This window comes from Pelobates fuscus, chromosome 1, assembly GCF_036172605.1.
Source record: "Pelobates fuscus isolate aPelFus1 chromosome 1, aPelFus1.pri, whole genome shotgun sequence".
Classification (NCBI taxonomy): Eukaryota; Metazoa; Chordata; class Amphibia; order Anura; family Pelobatidae; genus Pelobates; species Pelobates fuscus.
In genome coordinates, this window is record NC_086317.1 from 382,659,839 (window position 1) to 382,680,433 (window position 20,595).

The window sequence follows — 20,595 nt, forward strand, 5'->3', positions numbered from 1 at the left end:
AACGGATATGGTGGCTTTACCATGCTCTAGAATTAATTATTTGGATCATCTCCATGTCTGGAACCAGTGTTACAAGTTTCATAATAGATTTCATATATTGTTTTACCAACCCATCTTTCCTCTCTCTCCTTTACATAACGTCACAAGTTTGATTCGTTTAGGGTCCAACAATTGGTCAGATCACTTTGTTGTAAATAAGATTTTGTTGAAAGGAGATGGATTCCACATCACACGACATAAAACCGTAACAAAATTAACATATACTAAGCATGTGAATTACAAAAGGCAACAGTCACAGGCAAGAGATAGCAGTTCATTGTCTTTTTTTGTTAGAATGACATTTTTCACACATTTTCAAAGATAAAAGACCTACTATGGTTTATTAAAGGGTGATTTGAAGTGGTCATGGTTTCCTGGAGTCTGAATGAGCAGCGTTTTTATGAAATGCTGCACATACAGAGTTTAATCACTCTGTAAACATTTTTAACACTTAGAGCAATCCATCTAGGGTTTTTACTTGAAACATTATTTAAAACCTTTTCACATACAGTATAGGTGTCTATCCAGGACTGAAGAATGTCTCCAAAAATACTCTACAATAATAATGCATTAATTCCTGGTCTCAGTGGCGCTTTTATCACACAATAATAATTTGTATACACAGATATCAATGTGATGCAACTGACTACCTGTCAAGACTTTCATAACCAGCATCAAAGGGACACTATAGTCACCAGAGCTACAGCTTATTGTATTGTTCTGGTGAGTATAGACAGTCCCTGCAGGCAGTGTTTACATTAAAGCATAGGGACACCTCCAGTGGCCCTCGTCAGTGTGCAGCACTGACATTCAGCGTCTCCACGCTCTGCATGGAGACACTGAACTTTCCTTATAGAGATGCACTGATTTAATGCATCTCTATGAGGAGATGCAGATTGGCCATGGTGGCATTTGGCCACGCCCCCGCCTAATTGATGATCTCAGCTACTCTGATATGGGAAAGCATTGGATTGGCTGACATCATAAATTCAGTCAGCAAAAGAGGCGGATCGGTGGCAGGGCAAACGAATGCAGACTCATGGAGAGCTGGAAAATAGGCAAGTTTTAACCCTTTCTAAGAGGGCAACAGGGGACAGGGGCAAGGCACCTAAATAGTGTTCCCTATTAATTAAATTTTTAGGCCTTTCCTGAACTCAAAACTCTACTCTATAACAGATTACAAAAAATGAATAAAATAGCTAACCCCATAACACAAAATCAAGACATGAACTGCATATCTGCCAAGTATCCCTATTTAGGGGATTCTGTCCCCCTTTTGCCAATGTCCCTCTTTCTTAGGTGAACCAGAGTGTTAGTTTGTCTGAGCGTATAACAGAGCTTTCCAGCAATACTACTCAAAGTAATGTGTATTTAAATTACAATATATGTGTTCTGCAATCAGACTGCGTAAATAAGGTACATTATTCTTGTTTAAAATTACATATTGGTTGTTTAAAATTGTTATTAGTAATTCACCTAATATGTCATACGATAGCCCTGCCGTGGCCACACCCCACCATGAAAATTGTAGTGTCCCTCATTGTCCATTTCACATGTTGGAAGGTATTGAACTGCATAAGAATTAACTTAAACCACCAGCTAAACTAAACCTTCACACACAGCATACATAATGTGTCTTTCTTCTAGCCAATCGCTTTTCACATCCCTCAAAGTACATGTTCAACTGGAAAACAAAGCCACATGTCTAGCACTTTCATGACCAATGAGGTCCTATAAACACAAGGTCTCCCTTACCCCAGTCGTGAATGGGGTTGATAATAGAGAATAATAAGTTCAATTCCCTACTTTGCCTTTTTACGTTACTGTACAAGAAAGAGAACTGGGAATCTCTAACCCTTTAAAAAGGCAAGCCTTACTGATTAATAAACACAATAGAAGAAGCACCATACAAACTGCTTACTGCAGTGTATAAGAACCCACAGAAATGACATCAACTAGTCTCACAAATTCCAAGTCTTTGCTGGCAATGTTACAATTCAGTCGGTACTTTCCAACATACTTTCCATACAATGGGACTGTTTTGTTCAGAGACCTTGTTGAGATAAAGTAATTAATTTAAATTCCAATAACATCAGATCCATTGAAGGCTTGCATATTAATAATAACAAAATAACATTATGAAACACAAAGGGACAGTAATGTAAAACATACATTTATATTCCCTCCAAGTCCGTTTGTAGCCTTTCCACTGATTTTATTTTTTCAGACTAGAAGCAACACTTTATTGGCAAAAACACTAAAGGTATGTTGCCATACTTCTACACCTAAATGTGGATAATCTACAAATAAAGGTCAGTGGAGCTAAACCACATTTCAACGGATATACAAAAAAACAAAAGAAGATTATCACGGCAAGGTACATATGTGTGGGATTTTGCGTGCCCAAAAGTCAAGGTAAGGCTATGCAAGAGCTGTGATTTCTGCATGACCCCAGAATGTACCCATCGTACAGCGCTATGGAATTTGCAGGCACTATATAAATATAATAAAATAATAATAATTGACAGAACCACCCCTTACTATGCTATTGAGCAATTTGACACCTCATTTAAAGGGACACAAAGCAAAAGAACCACTGAATCTTCATGTAGTGGTTCTCATGGAGAAAAAAGAAAAAAAAAAAAGACTGTCCCTGCATTCTCTGTAATGCAACACTGCCTTTTCTAAGAAAATGTGGTGTTTACATTGCTTCCCATCATCACCTCTAATGGCTGTCACTATATATAAATTGAGCAGCTATAACCGTATAACCCTCACTGGTGTTAAAACTCGGAATAAAATACAAAATAAATGGTCAGTACTCCAGTTATCCATTAATACTGCTGTTTAAAAGTTTCTCAGTGATGCAATAACCAACAGTGTCAGGGTTTTTAAAATATATAACAAATGTATAAACAGTCCTAAATAGATACACGAAAATATTTAAGTGTCCTTGGGTGTCCCAGTTCCCAGGCTTTGTCAAGATGAGTGAAGCAAGAACGGATGCTCAATATACGTCAATTGTATTTAGTCTTAACAAAGCAGTGTGTTGGTAGGTAAAGGGGAGAATATGTCCAAGGCTGGAGTCTGGCTGTATTATTGAGAAATGGTTTTAAGTTGCAGTATTAATCCAAGCTACTTAGAGTGTCAGCTGACTGCTCTAGCCAATCAGTAGCTTCCCTACCCGGCGGCACTTGATGATAACTGTAACTCCAATTCAGAAGCTGGATGCCGTCTGGGGGGCCTGGAGGTCAGTGCTGGAGGGACCTTTGGGGTTAAACCGTTGGAAACCAAAGAGATCGACTGGGGGCCTCCTGGCTCAATAACTTCATTTAGACTAATTTGTTATGGCAACCATAGTGTTCCTTTAATGTTGTCACAAGAAGTGACATGTCAAAATAGTCACAATAACAAGGAATTTGCCTATACCTGATCGTTAAAGCGGCTCTGTTACCTTCTGGGGTCACTGCACATTGTGACACTCAATGGTGACATTGCCGCTTGTAGTGATGTGGCTGAGGACATCACTGAAAGGTGAGTTTTACTTACCTGAACCTGTCCCTCTCAACCAGATCCATTTTCATACCGCTGGTCCTTTTCAGCTCCTGTTGTTTAAACTTCCAGGAATCAATATCAGTGCCATACCCTCACGTGTGAATATGAGTACAACACTTTTGTCTATGGATGGTCCTTTGAGACCCTCCATAAACAAAAGCTGTACAGCGGTAGCTCTGCATTTATCAATTACAGAAAAAAATTCATAAGAGAAAAATTGTTCCTACGTTGCCTTAGGATTCCTTTTGACTGCCTTGGAAATTCGTTGAAATTCCAACAGAGTATTTCATAAAGATACCAACTTGACAAAGAAAATGCTACTATTTAGTCACCAGTGAAATGCTAATTTTCTTCCATGTATCCAAAGGCTCAAATGGCCCTGCAGTCCTGAGGCCTCACTTTTATCTGGTGACTTAGTGGAGGCAGTAGAAGAGCTTATACTAGCACAGGCATAGGATGCCAGAATATGATGTCATTTCCCAGACAGCTTTACTAACAGATAAGATACACAAGATGGAGGAAGAAAAAGCATGATTAGCATCACCTGGGGCACAGCGTTCTTGCTTTTCTAACTAGATCATGGGGGAATATCCCACATATTTCACTAAACACCGCTTTTAGAGGAATAGACAACATTTTCCTACAGTTAAACAAAGTGAAATATAAAATGGTGAGAGCACTCTAAAATATTTAAAAAGTTTTTACCAATACTTCATTTTCCTACAGTTAAACACTGAGTACTAAAACAATTTTAACTTAAAGTTTTTAGTGTAAAGATCATGTCCTTGCAATGTCACTGCTCAATTCTCTGCCACTTAGAAATTAAATCACTTATTTTTGTTTATGTAGCCACACCTATCCAGGCTGAGACTTACACAGCCTCTATGGAAAAAATGGTTTGATTATAGCAAAGTGTGTTCATTTTAGAGCTTCTTATCACCTGCTCTGTTAACTGACCTTTAATCACACACACAAGAGGCTCCTGCAGGGTCTACCATGTTAATTTAGAATTAATTTTATTAATAAACAGGATGTGCAATAAAGGACATTTAATTAGCTCGCTCTCTTTAAACAAAGTGTGTAGGGAGATTGTATAGGTCACATGCAGAGGAAGTATGGCTACGGCAGCATGAACAAAGCAATTTAACTCTTAAATGGCAGAAAACTGAGCAGTTGGGGACATAATCCATACATCAAAATCACTTCATTAAGCTATATTTGTGTTGGTGCTTATATGTCCCTCTAAGCTATTCTGTAGTTCTGTAGAATGATTGTCTTCTAGCCCTTCTTTTGAAATGTTGTTAATAATACATACCGCTGCCAACTTGTCAAAACGTGCAAACAGTTCATTCAGTGTCATGACCAATTCCTGTGCAGTACACTGTGATGCCAAGCTGGTGAATCCTTCAATGTCTGCAAACAAAATGCTGCAAAGAAAGCAAGATGTCAAAAACAAACAAACAAATAAAACCTCATACATAACTCAGCCACAATTCTATTACGTATAGCCTAGAAGGGTTACTCCAAGAACCATGACCAATTTAGTCATTTGAAGTGATTATGGTGTTTGGTATGTGCAGTGTTTTGCTATGAAAACACTGCACATACAGATTTAAACTCCAATGCTGCTGAAGGTTTAACTCCACCACCGGAAGCGTCATTGGGGAGTCATTAGCCAGCCAAGAGTTCCAGGTGGCCAACATATTGAATGTCGGACTTCAGCATGCAAAGTATGCTTGTGACAGGTGCCCCATGGTGGCATGGCCGATCTCTCTGTGTCAACCACGATCTCTTCTCAGCCCACCCTCCCCCTACAACCTTCACAATCCAGTGATTGGTAGAGTCGTGAAGAAGAAGCAGGCTGAGGGTAGAACTGTTTTTTTGGTTTAACACCATTCCCAACAATTTAAAAATACATGTTACACCATTACTGAAAAAACTAAAATATATTAAACTATATGAGGAGATGAAGCACCAGATATTGAAATAACATTTAAATATAATAAAAGGTTACTGTTTCACAGACAGCCAACACTTGCCTCCTTTACAAATGTAAAAATTCCATCACACTATCTTCTATATAACGGTGAGCGGTGTCATAAAACCTACCAACAATATTACAAAAATTGCTTACAGTAGACAATCTAAGAACAATAAAGTGTACAGCATGTGCATTTTAAAATACATTAAAATATAATAAGACATAAATAAATACATTAATAATAAAACAGATAATCACTAAGGAAACTTCCCTTTTTTGATTAAAATCTGCATAAATGCTGGTCCTCTCAATAATTTCAATGGGTGCAATGTGCATACCCCAAGGTCAAACCAGACCCTCAGCTACAAGACTTACAGCTTAGAGTCTAAGCTGTAAGTCTAATACTACACAAAGGTTTATTATCTCATTGTCTAAGCCTTAATAAATAAAACTAAGGATAATTAATTTTTCGTGTAATATTAGATATGCATTTGTGATTAACTGCATGTGGTTTTTGTTTCCATTTAATAAGAACTTTGTAGAAGAAGTACACATCCAATACCAATCACCATTCATATTTATATATCTTCCGAATGCATTTGTGTACGTTATATTGTTCTTCATATGAAGAAAACAGAGCGTCTTTGTTAATAGGATTACTTGTACATCAGATACAAGATTCTCTTCTGCAATTTGTGACCTTTTGCTATTCTGCGGTTTGTAGTTTCTGCTGACATGTAAAGTAGGGATTATTATATTTTAGCAAGTAAAATCTATCCACGGAACTTGGATGTCAGAGCAATGCAGCTCTAAATTTGATCTTTTGCTTACTCCCTGAATTTTATGTTCCAAAACCATATAAATTTGAGCAAGTTATATATATGGTAGTACAAAACATGCATACGGTTAGGCTGTTCAAACAGAAATGGTACTCATCAAGACTTCACTTAGCTAATAAATAGTCATACCCAGTTGCCCTTGATGAGAAACCATATTGGTTATGAGACAGAGGTCTGCTCATGATCCCAACTATATCCAGTGGTTGTGCAGGCTGTGCATCACAAAAAAGGGGAGCAGATTTACTACCATAAATATACAATGCAAAAAAACGGTTTTGTTTCAGGTTACCTGACGTTGTCATGCTTCTGGATGTAGATTTTATGAAACATCATGTCTTCCTTTTTTGTGTTGATGTCTTCTTTCATCTCCATAGCTACATGACGTGGCAATACGGACAGGAGAAGGCGTTCCTAATCGAATAAACAAAAGAGAATTTTGCTGTGAAAAGGGGCATTTTCAATCCAGTTTGTTCAATTCCAACTTTATGAGTAGGATGCTACTGTTTTACAACAACGTAAAACACAATTTTTGAGACACCTGAAATGTTGACTACTAGCACAGTAGAGAGGGGGGGGGGGGGGGGGCGGAGGAATAAAACAGTGTGTGTAAGAGTGCTCTTGTTGTTTTTGTTGCGAAAAAGAAAAAAAAGTTATAAATACCACAAAAGATAGCAAGGTTTTTGCTTATTGTAGGGATGTTTAATATCTGATTGAGAAAATAAATTTAATGTAGGGTTAATTCACTAAATCTTGAAATGTGTCTAATAAATAAAAAATAAGAACAATTTTTCTAATAAATAAAAATAAGAACAAGGACTCAATGCACTTTGGCATATGTGATCTGATACAACCGAATCAACTAAATTAGACACATTAAAAGGGGACCTGTCACCTCTCTGAATTTCAGTTTTTTTTTTTCCCAATGGTGTAAATTCCATGTATAACCAGGTTTTTCACAAGATGATCCTTTTTTCTAAATCGATATTAAAGGATCACTATAGGGTCAGGAACACAAACATATTCCTGACCCTATATTGTTAAAATCACTATCTAGCCCCCCTAAATATGGTAAAATCTTACCTTTACTTCCACCTGCTGCTGCTGGCTCTGCACCTGATCTGCCTACTTGGCTGACATCAGAAGTGGTTATCTGAGTCACTCACATTCATTTCCCATAGGAAAGCCTTGGATTGGACGATGCGCTCAAAGAGGCAGATCAGGGGCAGAGCCAGCATGATTCAAACACAGCCCTGGCCAATCAGCATCTCCTCATACAGATACATTGAATCAATGTAACTATGAGAAAAGTTCAGTGTCTCCATGCAGAGGGTGGGGACACTGAATGCCACAGGAAGCGCATCTAGTAGCCATTATAGGAGTGGACAGTGGAAGTATCCCTAGGTGGAAATGTAAACACTGCTTTTTCTCTGAAAAAAAACCCAGTGTTTACTGCAAAAAGCCTTAAGGGAATGCTTATACTCACCAGAACTACTACAATAAGGTGTAGTTGTTCTTGTGACTATAGTGTCTCTTTGAAGACTTCGCAAATTATACCACGATCCAGTTCAAATAAGGCAAAAGCAGGGAAAATATTGCAACTGAGAAAGAAAAATAGAAATATGGATTAATTCCTCCTCCTCTCTGTATGCATTCTTTATGCGGACTTCCAGGTGCAGAGGAAAAAGCTTTAATGATGACGGACAGGGAGCCAAAATAGAAGCACACATTACTGGATAAAGACGTGGATTTCTACATGTAATTTTATTTATAACACCTCAGATTTGACACCACTATCCAAAGCCCTCAACATAACCGCTTTCTTAATATTAAGCGGACTAGATGGGACAATTGTTTATTAATTATTGTCACAGTCTATGTTTTGAAATAGATTAACCAAAAAACATTGGTAGTTAATATGGTGCACATGATAAACCAAGACATGGGCTTTAATTATATTTTTGGATAAGCTTTCAAATGATTTAATAATTTAAAAAGTATTTTAATATTTTGATATACTTCTTTATAAATGATATATTTCTGATATTTTAATGTTTATCCAAAAATAATAATTAGAAAAGCTTATCCAAATATATTAAATTAATGCCCTTTTTTGGTATGTTATTTGTGACCAATCTTCATTAAATAAAATGTACTTCATAACAGGGAGTAAAAAAAAAAAAATACATATCCTTAATACCCACATGACCCAAATATCTACTTCTGGTTTAAAGGTCATCAACACAAACTGCCTAAACTCCAAACAAGCTGATCTTGACCTAAACTCCAAACAAGCTGATCTTGACCTTGTGCAGCCCATGCAAGTATTCATTTATCCATTTTACCTCACTCTAGTAAAAAAACTGCATAATTACTGTATGTCTGTTCTATGGCTATATGGACATATTCACAGCACTCATCTAAATATGTTATTTTTACACTTTAAATCAAGACATGCCACAAAGTAGGTCTGCCACTTGGGTGTCACCAATTACATACTACATTGCAACCGGTCTACTCAAATATTTTCAACATTCATTAAACCCTATTTAATTGTATCATTATGCACCTGTAACTTGTCATTGGGTCCTCATTTGGCCACCCTCCATCTTATAGTTATGTTGGGCCCTCATTTGGCCTTCACTATCATAGGAAAGTGAAGGGTGTGCTAAACAGTGTGAAAACAATATGCATACTTTATTAATAGAGTGGTAACTGCATACATGTAGCAAATAAAAAATAAATTTCAAAAAAGGCTAAACCTTTCATGCCAAAAAAATCCAAATCCAAAAATAAAAAAATTATTAAGTCCCCATGAAAGATACACATATACTTTTATATTAGGCCCTCACTAGGCCTTCCACAACATATGCTTTATATGGCCCTGACTGGGCAACCTGCTGCGATCAGTGCCGTGTTAATGAAGTGTCTCATTATTATCATCTCTAATTAACAGTCCTACCATTTGGGCCTCTCATAATTCAAGTTGGTTATATGCACGTTATGATATAGAGCAGGTTTGCCATTTTGCATCACTGTGTTCATTGAAACTGCTCCACAGCTCAGCAACCATTAACCGATCCACATCATATCACTTCATATACCCGCTAATTCTCATACTGCCCTTAAAAGGCTACCCTGCTACTCATGAATCGCAATGAGCTCTCTCTGCCTTCTACTCCCCTACCTTGACACACGGATCTCACTAGGCCTTCACTTACATATTCATACGGTCCCAAGTGGGCTTCCAGCTACAACCTAACTTCAGCCTTCCTGACGCTCGGAGTTTATATATTGCCTTATTACACTACGCTTAAGTACACCACTCAGTATAAAAATAAATAATACCAGATCGAATACCAGAGCATCACTCATACTCAATTCACAGTCCATTTCTACAACTTTGGTACCATTAACCTACATTTATTCAAGCCATAATCATTACTTTACATACACCCCATTATACAAACGGTAGCTCGAGACTTACATTTGGTAATATTGGTCTTAAGATACCTTACACGCAGCCCTCACTAGACCTTCACTCCATACATGACATATGGCCCTGTGTGGGCAATCCACTATGACAACATTTCTGCCACACATTTGGGAAATTACATACAACATTTCCAGATTTACAAGAACCAACTACAACCCTGTCATACTACGGTTGACTATTCCTCTCAGCCTTGTTATGCCCATGCAATTCCTTCCTTCACAACCCTCTCTCTGCACTCCTGAGAACCAAGAACCCCTCCTTACACATTTAACCATATTCAGGCCTCCTCGGTCTGATACGATTTTACCTAATCCTTGTATAATCCATAACTCCTGTCACAGGCACTTACTAGATCTTACATATTTTGCTTCCTGCTAGTAAACTAGAGTTGTTCCGATCTTTCTCATACATACTTCAGATCCTTCTTGTGGAAGGACGCACAGTGGGAACTCATAATTAGACACAGTACTACTAGCCATCTCTTTCATATTCATATTGACAATCATAAGTTCTATTATCATCTAGGTTTCTAATATCCCTACTTATCATCCTGTTGTTCACGTTTTCATCCTTAACCACAACACCAGGTACTTTACACCCTTACCTCAATAAGCACTTACACCATACTGGACATATTTCCATCAACGTTCCCATTGTGTCTTTAGGTTCCTCTCTATAATATTTCTTTCTCAAGCTCAACCACACACACTAGTTGGGCAAGATAAATACATTCCGCCATTCTTTCTATTAATTCATTACGTTTCTATTCCCCTGCATTCCTTAGGAATAGATCAACTAGCTGTTAAAGAGTATTGGTGTGGGCAGTATTATTGTAGATTTGTAATTCCGTCATGCTGAAGTATTCATCCTCATGTTGAAGTATTCCTCCATCAGCCCAACTCCTAGCTAGAACCTTTACCTCTCTAGGTTTTAGATAGGGCCTCACATGTCACAGCCACTCCTTTGAATTTCTTGTCACCGAGAGGCCTACATTCCTACCAAATCATTCGGTGGCCTCAGTCAATTCATAGTTAGAGCCTCACTTTTCCCTAATTTAGCAAATTTTTCGCCATTCGGCACTATGCAAGCTGCAGGTTGTTTTACGATCACCTACATGACGGTCACATTTACTCTAGATGTTGCACACCTCAGAACTAGTAAGACATTTCAATCCAGGCTCCCCAGCCAAACCCTTCAGCCCACCTAGTCCATGCACTCCAGCCATAACCCAGGATACCAAAACCCCAGTTCCTGGCGATCTTGTACCATTCCACTTTTACCGACATAAAGCTCTGACAAAGGCATGCCATTCCCTTCTTTGGCTTGGAAAACTATGCTGCATAGACTCCTGTTTCTAGCTCTGGGCTCCCCTACCTTGTGTCGGCACCCAAGCTGGAAAAAAAGACAGCATAACAGGGATGTAGCCCATGATGGCTCCCATGCTTTCATCCTTATAAACAACTGTTAACACTAGTGACGTTTAGAATGTCCTGACTATGGATGTCTTACCCTCCCATGTAGTACGTTTCCTTGTCTAATGTTATTACCTGTACAGTAAGTTCCCTTGTCCTTTGGAAGGACATAGCTATGAGACTTGTCAGTAGTTCAGAGCTAGGAAACAGACGGTACAATCTGACTGTTCCGTATTCGTACTCGCCTTTTGTCACCAAGAGGCGTTTCCCTCAATACTCACACTTGCCCTCCTCTAGTTGAGTTTCTAATGACCAGTTTCCGCACATGCGTCATACTTCAATCAGGTATTAGGGTTTGTCCTAACCTCCAATCTACTAGTTAAGACTCATTTAACTTAATTACTATTAGTGGCAGAATCAAGTATTGGTTTCTTGCTGGGGCCCTTCTGAAAACCCCTTTAGGGTGCACCTACCATATTAGCCTAATCAATGGGAATATTACCAATACCAATAATATCTGCTCAATTTTATTATCGGCTACTCGTTCTTTAAAGTTCCCAGCATTAGGCCTATCTTAAGGCCACATAAGCAACCTTACTCTTCCTCATTTTCAAGTTGCTCCCAGTGAATTGTTCCCAGTGGCATTTGCACAATATTTAGTGAACTAAGCATTCTACTTTGCCACCCGTCTTACGTTTAGAGCGGAGAAATGCACAAACTATTCGATGTAGTTGCATAATCTCTCTATAGGCTTCTTTTGTACGTCAGTACTGTCCCTCAGTAATACATTATGTAAATGAGTGTAACGATTATGGAACCGAATGCCATACCATGAAGCAGATGTGTCTTTTGTATCTGGTACATCCTTTGGAACTTTGCTGTCTCAATCAACCTTTGGCCCCTACACCAATTTTAATTTCTGGAAGTACATTAGACTTGATTTCATTGCAGTTCAGCCTCTCCGCTGTCAGGATTACCGTTTGATCCAGCACGTAGAACTGTATAGCACGGATTACAAATATGTAACGTATTACCGGTCCTTAGAATGGCCGGATTTAACGTACATAGAATAGTCAAAAATACTAGCCGAGGTCAGGGAACACAGAAAGGGACGCAGCGATGAGGAAAGCCAGGAGTCAGGATACCAGAATATAGAGAAGTCAATAAACAAAGCCAAAGTCAAAAACCAGGTAGAAAACTAACAACAGGAACACGCTCTCAGACAACCACAAGGGAAACCACGACAGGGCACTGAGCAGGATGAGAACTGGGCCTAAATACCCCTCCTTTAGTTCTGATAGGCTGTAACTGGCCTTTGACCCCAAAGTCAGTTACCAGGTTTCATTTGCATAATTGCTGCTCAGCATTAACCCTTCTGTGGATTAGGTTGCTGCTCGGCACAACTTTTCCTGTGTGGACAGTAAATGTCATTAACCACATTTCTATAAGCGGATGAATACGTGACACCCGCAGACTAAGTCCAGTATATCAGGGAAAGGGAAAATCCTTTCTGGGCAACAATGCCTGTCTCCCATATGGATTTGCAGTCTCCCATTGGTCCTCTGAACTTTACCATGCAACTTACACAAGGGAGATCGTTGATTTCCCAACCTGTCAACAATAGTGCTGTTACTTTCGAAACATGCTTAAACAGTCCTGTTCATGTCGCTAAACTTTCTATCCCACCAGAACAGGGAAACCATGTTCACTCCACCATTGTCCCTCATTTCTTGACTAATACAGCTGCAGACACTGGATTACAGCCAAATTCATAATTAACTGGATCCGTGACAAATTTCCCATAGTGATATCTACCCTCTTTTAGTAAATCAGCAGCATGGGAATTATTACCGGTCAGTCCCCCCCCTCACTAACAATAAGGTTGATTAGGAAGACATCTGGCTGGCAGCATCAGAGAAATTCTACTTTGTTCAAATACCCATACCAGGCTGTCCGAACATAGCAATCGACTATCACAATATCTCATATTCTTCCAAACCTACCAAACCCCTACATTCCAGGAATGCCACCTCCACCTTTAACTAGATCACAACACTTGAATACAACCGTTAACATCTTCAGGTCACTCTAAAAGAATACGCGCTACTCCTACTAACTCTAGTAATATCCCAGTATATATCATCTAATGGCTCGGGCATATATGCCATATATAAATCCCTCAACCTGAGAGGGAATGGAGACATGCATTTAAGTATTGGTTGTGTAATGTTGTAATAAGCGTTTAACTCGCAAGTTGGAATAAACTTGGAATTAATAATAACATTAATAACTAAACATAATAACTTAAAATAATAACTTAAAAACTGAGTGTAAAGTCAGAGTCCACACTCCTTGCTTTCGGCAATTCAATAATATTTATTAAGAGAGGCTAATTAAACAAATAAACAATACATATACATTTGAAATAGGCTAGTATATGTTGCTACTAAAAACTAATCATTGACTCAATGGAAAGTAGGCTAAATTAACATAACAAAACAGGCATAGACACGTGATACAGTTACCACTCCATCAATCAGCAGCTCAGAGTAAGAGAGAGAGGGTGTGTATAGTGGGGAGAGGGGAGAGAGAGAGAAGGTGAGGGTGAAGAGAGGTAATTCCAAAGAGAGAGAGAATGTGCTATTCACAGGGCTTTAAACAGGTTAGCCCCTCCTTCTGCTGGACACACCTCCCTTAGTCAATCCCTTAGGATGTAACAGAACCAGAGTGCCTCCTGGGGGAGGGGGGATTGCACTGGAAGGGAATGGAGGAGGAGTTTATCAACAACCCAACTGATTTTGCCTGGTGAAAGGCCATGTGCTTCACAGAGGACTCCATTATTGCCTAAGGGTAGAATGGGGGCTTGAATCCCTGTACTAGAACACAATAACACTTCATTGGCATACAGTTTGGCTGTTTATCACATCCCCCCACTTATTACAAATGTCAACACGTATTCAGTGTTAAACTGTTAAACTTTTTGCCCTCTTTTACAGGACTACCCGAAGGTCGGTTCCAGCACCACAACCCACTTAACATCACCATTATTATAACTCCGCTTATTGCATACGGCGACAAATTAGAAGGCTGAGCAGTTAGGCAAAGTCTGTCATTGTGGGAGGAGTTACCCAGCCTATAAATACACAGACCTCCCCTTCCTCTGGGCTGAGACTGCCTAGTTCAGCCCATCCACCACTCCCTTTATTAAGCCATTCATCTTAGTGGGCCCTCTTTTACAGGCCAATCCGAAACTCGGCTTATTGTATACGACCACAAAAGGAGTAGTGGGAGCACTCAGGGGACTTCTTCAAAGTATTTTTGTTTATTGTAGTGTCACATAAGTGAACAAAAATATCGATCAACATTTTGACCTTTTGTATATATTAAAGGCTGGGGATGCACCTGGGCAAGAATCCCAGAATTTATTGAATGAGAGGGTGAGTGCCAAGTTCAAATTTGTGTATGTATATATATATATACACACATACACAAATATACATATACACACACATACACACACACATTTACATATTTGGTGGCATTGTGTCCTTGGTAAAAAAAAAAAAAAAAAAAATGAAAAAAATATATAGATGCTAGGAATGAATATTTGACACCTGCGGTCACTCTACTTTAAATTCTATGGACCATGAGATGTGGTTTAGAAAACAAAAATGTGCAGATAGCCATCACACTCACCTGTTGCTGGTTCTCTCTTTGGAGATGCAGTCTCGCCTGTATGTACCCACGCGTTTCTTGGAATGCCTGCCTCTGGGAAACCTCTGCAGGGTAGTGTGTGCATATTCCAATGATATTTGTGCACAGGAAGATCAGCACATTGGCGCTTAGCTGTAGAGAAGAGACAGAATTATATTGAGGATTGCTAAAAAGCATTATACGTATTTTAGCAGATAGAAGCACTCAAAATCAAAACATTTAGCTTTTTTGACTGATTATTAGGACTTGCAGAATCAACTCTAGTTGTAGAGCTCAATGACTGCAGACACACAGAAACTTCTGTATAATAGCACTTTACCCATCAAGGTGCTTAACATACTCATTTGATAAAAAGCCTTAAAATTATAAAATTGGTGTACACACACCGCAAACAATCCATTTAAAATGTTTGTGGCACTTAGAAGAGACATCAGGTTGCATACTCAAGTCTTGTTAAAACGCACTGAATTACCAATTAGACAAAAAGGTTACAAAACTGGGAATTTTTTACGCTAGGCATCCCTAGCTGATTCCTCCAGTCCATATACAGTCCTAACCTTTCCTTCTGGTTGTATGTATAGTGTTATGTAGGTGTATTGATTATTTTCACTAAACTTGAAAGGGATGAGACCAAGGCATATCTTTGGCAACCCAAGGTAAGAAAATGAAATCAATTTCCATTCTCACATTCTGAAATGTGAGGGTCTGTTACTATGTGGACTCAGCGCAGTTAAAGTTGATTATCTAGGAATGCCTCTGTGTGCTCTTTTTTTGTTCATTGCATGGAACATCACCTTATTTTTGAGAGGTCTTGGCAACTGCCCTTAAACTACTTATGGTACCAGTACTGGCTTCTTCAGTGCAATGTAGACCATTGTGATCCTGGGAAAATGCCCAATAAAGGCATTTTACAGTGTTTTCTAACATCGATTATTACATATTTAAAAAAAAAAAGTCACTGAGCCAGTTTTACAACTAATGAATAGAACATCAAGATAATTCAAATAATTTAGACCCACCACTAAAAAGATTACAAAACTCTGACCTAATTTTCTAAGGATATATGCGTTGAGGAAGCTATTGATAGACTGAGCAATCCTATTTGCACTATAAAAATGAAACGTAAAGGGGAAGCTTGTTATAGTGGTTATGGTAGCTGCACACTCCCAGTTCAGTTTATTCAAACCATGCATCCACCAGGCACCTGTGGCTGGGCCATTAAGCAGTATACATTTTTAAAAATATGTATATATATATATTTTTTTTTTAAACTTTGCCAAACCTTGGGACACCATTTATTGTTTGAGGGTATCAGTAGGCATGCACAGCAAATGCATACTGCTCAAATACATCTTGTTATGTGAAAACATAATGTTTCTAATACCCCACCTCCTATAGACTGTAAGCTCATTTGAGCAGGGTCCTCTTCAGCCTATTGTTCTTGTAAGTTTTCTTGTAATTGTCCTATTTATTGTTACATCCCCCCTCTCAAAATATTGTAAAGCGCTACGGAATCTGTTGGCGCTATATAAATGGCAATAATAATAATAATAATAATACAAGATGGGAAGCCAATCATTTTGACAAACGTTACCCCACTCAATGTCTGTCAGAAAAGTGATTTACATTAGTATAATGTTTTTAAATGGCTTTTGAATTGTATGCTCACGGTGCTCAACAACAACCAAAGATCTACCAATTTACCACCTAAGAACGACATTAGCATAGGTGTATCTTGCACTTTACAACATTTGTAAGACTCAAAAATTAAGTAACAGTTTAAGTTTTATTAATGTGTCATGATCTAAAAAGTGATACAAATTTGTAAAGCTGCAGCAATCATCAATAGAATGTATACTGATTATGTTGGTTACCAGAGCAATTATTCCATTTGTAGAACGTGGCACCATCTTTCAGATTACAACACTAATAAATCTTACCCTTCGAATCACAATTACATAGGTATGATATAGATTTCCTATGGATACCAAACCATACCATAGGTGGGAAAGGAGCAGTACAAAGACCCTAAAAATTAACACAAAGCAAACAAGATGGCTCAAAATGTTATTGCTTAGAACGACCCCAATCTAATTATAGAACCGTTTACTTGACTTGTTTAAACCTTTTCATTTTATGATTTAGCTTGTCAAGCTGTCTAGAAACATAATTTATAACACTGGTATATACAGGTAGCATCTGTTTCCCTATATACACATAAATAATATAGTATAGAAGACTGAATCAACAAAAACAGCCATTTTATTTAGCTTGGGGTTGTCTTGCTCCAGTACGTTGGATGTTTTGCGGTAAGAATTAATTTAATTCCCAACTAGCTGCTAGTTAGAGATTGATGGGTGTTGCATTCAAACAGCTGGGGGATCGGTGGTAATCTTAGACAGACATTTATATATTCAAGCGTTTATGTCCAATGAATTCAAGGCTGTGGGCTACAGAACAATTCCAAAAGTGTCCTTAGGTTATGTCTGCATAATGTTCATGTAATGATTACACAGCAAAACCATTATCTTCTACAAAAGGAAGCAGACACCATATTAAGCATTAACCAAACCTAAAACAGATAAGAGTGCTGCAGTTCACAACAAATAAAAGCTAAAAATAAACCAAGCCTTAGCAAGGCTAGAAGACAAAATAGGACAAAACAAATGTTTGACTAGGAGCCAATCTTATATTCAGTTAGAAACCAGAAAAGAGTTAGCTCATTATTATTATTCCAACTCATTTATAAAGAGGCAACAAATCCTACTGTGCTATTGCAAGGTTGGAGGACTGCAATGAATACATAATCAAAACTATACAACTCATGCATAAATAATAGAGGTGCTTTCTCGTAAAGGCTTACAATCTATAGAGATTGTTATAAAATTCTATGAAAGGCTAAGAGTCAGCAGCTCTATTTACAGGGGCCATGGCTGCATGTTTTCCAAGATTCGTCAAACGTCTGACATATATCGGCAGAAGTTTACCAAATCGAGGCTGTAGGGAGCATTTTATTTCTAAAGGTCCTCATAAAATGCAGCTTTCGTGGAAACAATGTTCATGAAGCACAATGTATAAACTATGATATCATTGACAGGCCCAGAGAAATACCACTACATTTTAACAGCTTGGAGCTAGAATGAGAGATATTACCTTTTCACCTTGTCATAAAGAAAATATTAGCTATGTTATCACAGTCAGAAAGCACGTTTGGAATTTTCAGTAGTGGCACTTACACCACCAACACATTTTTGCAAGCATTTGCCATTTAAAATGGATTATTGACCTCATTAGTTTCTCTTATTCCAATCACCATGATGGGGATTCTGTTTTTGTTCTTGTTTTTAATATTTGTGTCTATGTGTATGTTTTAAAAACAAAAAAAACTCAACATTCAGTGTCCCTTTTTTTGTCAAAAACACTTCTTGTACATGATGACATCACCTGGGTTTCTGGGAGTTGAAGCTCAGATAAGAAAGAGACTACAACTCCCGTACTGTCAGACATATAATGCTAGAAAATAGTAATATTGTATTCTACACACTGCAGGGCACAATAAATAGTATCATAGCCATTTTGTAGCTCTTTGAAACTAAATAGTGGACAACTTTTTTTTCGTCTTGACATTGAAAAAAGTTGAAAGAGCAAGTTGTTCATGACACCCAAATGCATTATTAGACAACAGTCTAATTCATATTATGAGCTCACTAGCTCTTTAGAAAGTAAAAAGCAACAGTTTAGACACCAAACTAATCATCTAAATGAGGTTATTATGGTGCCAGGAGGCACGATGGGTGCTCTCTTACCTTAACCCCTTAAGACCGCAGGACGTACTATGCCGTCCTTATTTTGGTGGCTCTAAAAGCCGCAGGACGGCATAGTACGTCCTGCGATCTTATGTACTTACCCGGTCGCCGGCGATCGCGGTATGGGGGACTTACCTGGGAGCCCAGGGAGTCCCCCTGCGTCCTCTTCAGCTGCCCAGGGCCATGTGATCGCGAGGTCCTTGCGAGGACCCCGCGATCACATGGACGGCATAGCCGTCCAAGGCATTGCCAGCAGGGGGAGTGCCTGTAATGACAGGTACTCCCCCTGCTGTCTGAAAAAAAAATAAAAAATGTTAAAACAGTGTAAAAATAAATTATATATACTTAGATCATATATATATTTATTATATATATGATCTAAGTATATATATACACACATACACATAAATATGCATAAACTGTCTACGTGTATTTTAGTATTAATATATACATAATTATATATATATATTAATATCAAAATACACGTACAATGATATTGATTAAATATATATATAATTTTAATTATATATATATTTATATATAATAAAAAATAAATAAATATATAAATACGTTAAAAAAATAAATTAAAAAATAATTAAAAAATAATTAAAAAAAATAGATAAAAAATATATAAACATGCGTAATTTCGTTCTAACTGTATTTTAAAATTAATATATATATATTGATATCAAAATACATGTAGAACGAAATAATATATATATCTATATACATAAGTATATACGTATATATCACTATGTATATACCTATATATAAATAAAAATAATTAAAAAAAATTATATACATATATATGCACACATATATATATATACACACATATATATATAATAATTCTACGCATATATTTATGTAATAATTTTACATAATTAGGTCATTTTATTAATTACAATTTGCAGGACCTGCCTGCCAACCCAGGCCAAAAGTTCAGGGAATTACATTGTCTAGCACTATATTTAACTCTGTAACTTTCCAAGACACCATGAAACCTGTACATGGGGGGTACTGTTTTACTCGGAAGACTTCGCTGAACACAAATATTAGTGTTTCAAAACAGTAAAATATATTACAACGACGATATCGTCAGTGACAGTGAAATTTTTTGCATTTTTCACACACAAATGGCACTTACACTGACGATATAATTGTTGTGATACGTTTTACTGTTTTGAAACACTAATATTTGTGTTCAGCGAAGTCTCCTGAGTATAACAGTACCCCTCATGTACAGGTTTTATGGTGTTTTCAAAAGTTACAGAGTCAAATATAAGGTTTGCGTTTCAGTTTTTTCACATTAAAATTCGCCAGGTTGCCTTTGAGACCGTATGGTAGCCCAGGAATGAAAATGATCCCCATGATGGCATACCATTTGCAATAGTAGACAACCCAGGGTATTGCAAATAGGGTATGTTCAGTTTTTTTAGTAGCCACTTAGTCACAAACACTGGCCAAAATTTGCGTTCAAATTCGTTTTTTGCATTTTCAAATATTAACACTAACTTTGGCCAGTGTTTGTGACCAAGTGGCTACTAAAAAAGACTGGACATACTCAATTTGCAATACCTTAGGTTGTCTACTTTTGCAAATGGTATGCCATCATGGGGGTTATTCTTATTTCTGGGCTACCATATGGTCTCAAAGGCAACGTAACCAATCTGGCGAATTTCAATGTAAAAAAACTGAAATATGTAACACGCTATATTTGACCCTGTAACTTCCCAAAACACCATAAAACCTGTAC

General features: G+C 37.7%; 1 protein-coding gene across 1 annotated transcript in view; it reads right to left on the reverse strand.

Moving 5' to 3' along the window:
• The window catches only part of ADCY6 (adenylate cyclase 6), a 175,084-nt gene that overhangs the window by 42,121 nt on the left and 112,368 nt on the right, over positions 1–20,595 (reverse strand). Inside the window, exons 4-6 of the mRNA XM_063426056.1 lie at positions 15,016–15,165; positions 6,704–6,825; positions 4,910–5,021 (exon numbers count right to left, since the gene is read on the reverse strand). Coding sequence (XP_063282126.1) covers positions 4,910–5,021; positions 6,704–6,825; positions 15,016–15,165 — 384 coding nt within the window. The remainder of the gene's footprint in view (positions 1–4,909; positions 5,022–6,703; positions 6,826–15,015; positions 15,166–20,595) is intronic.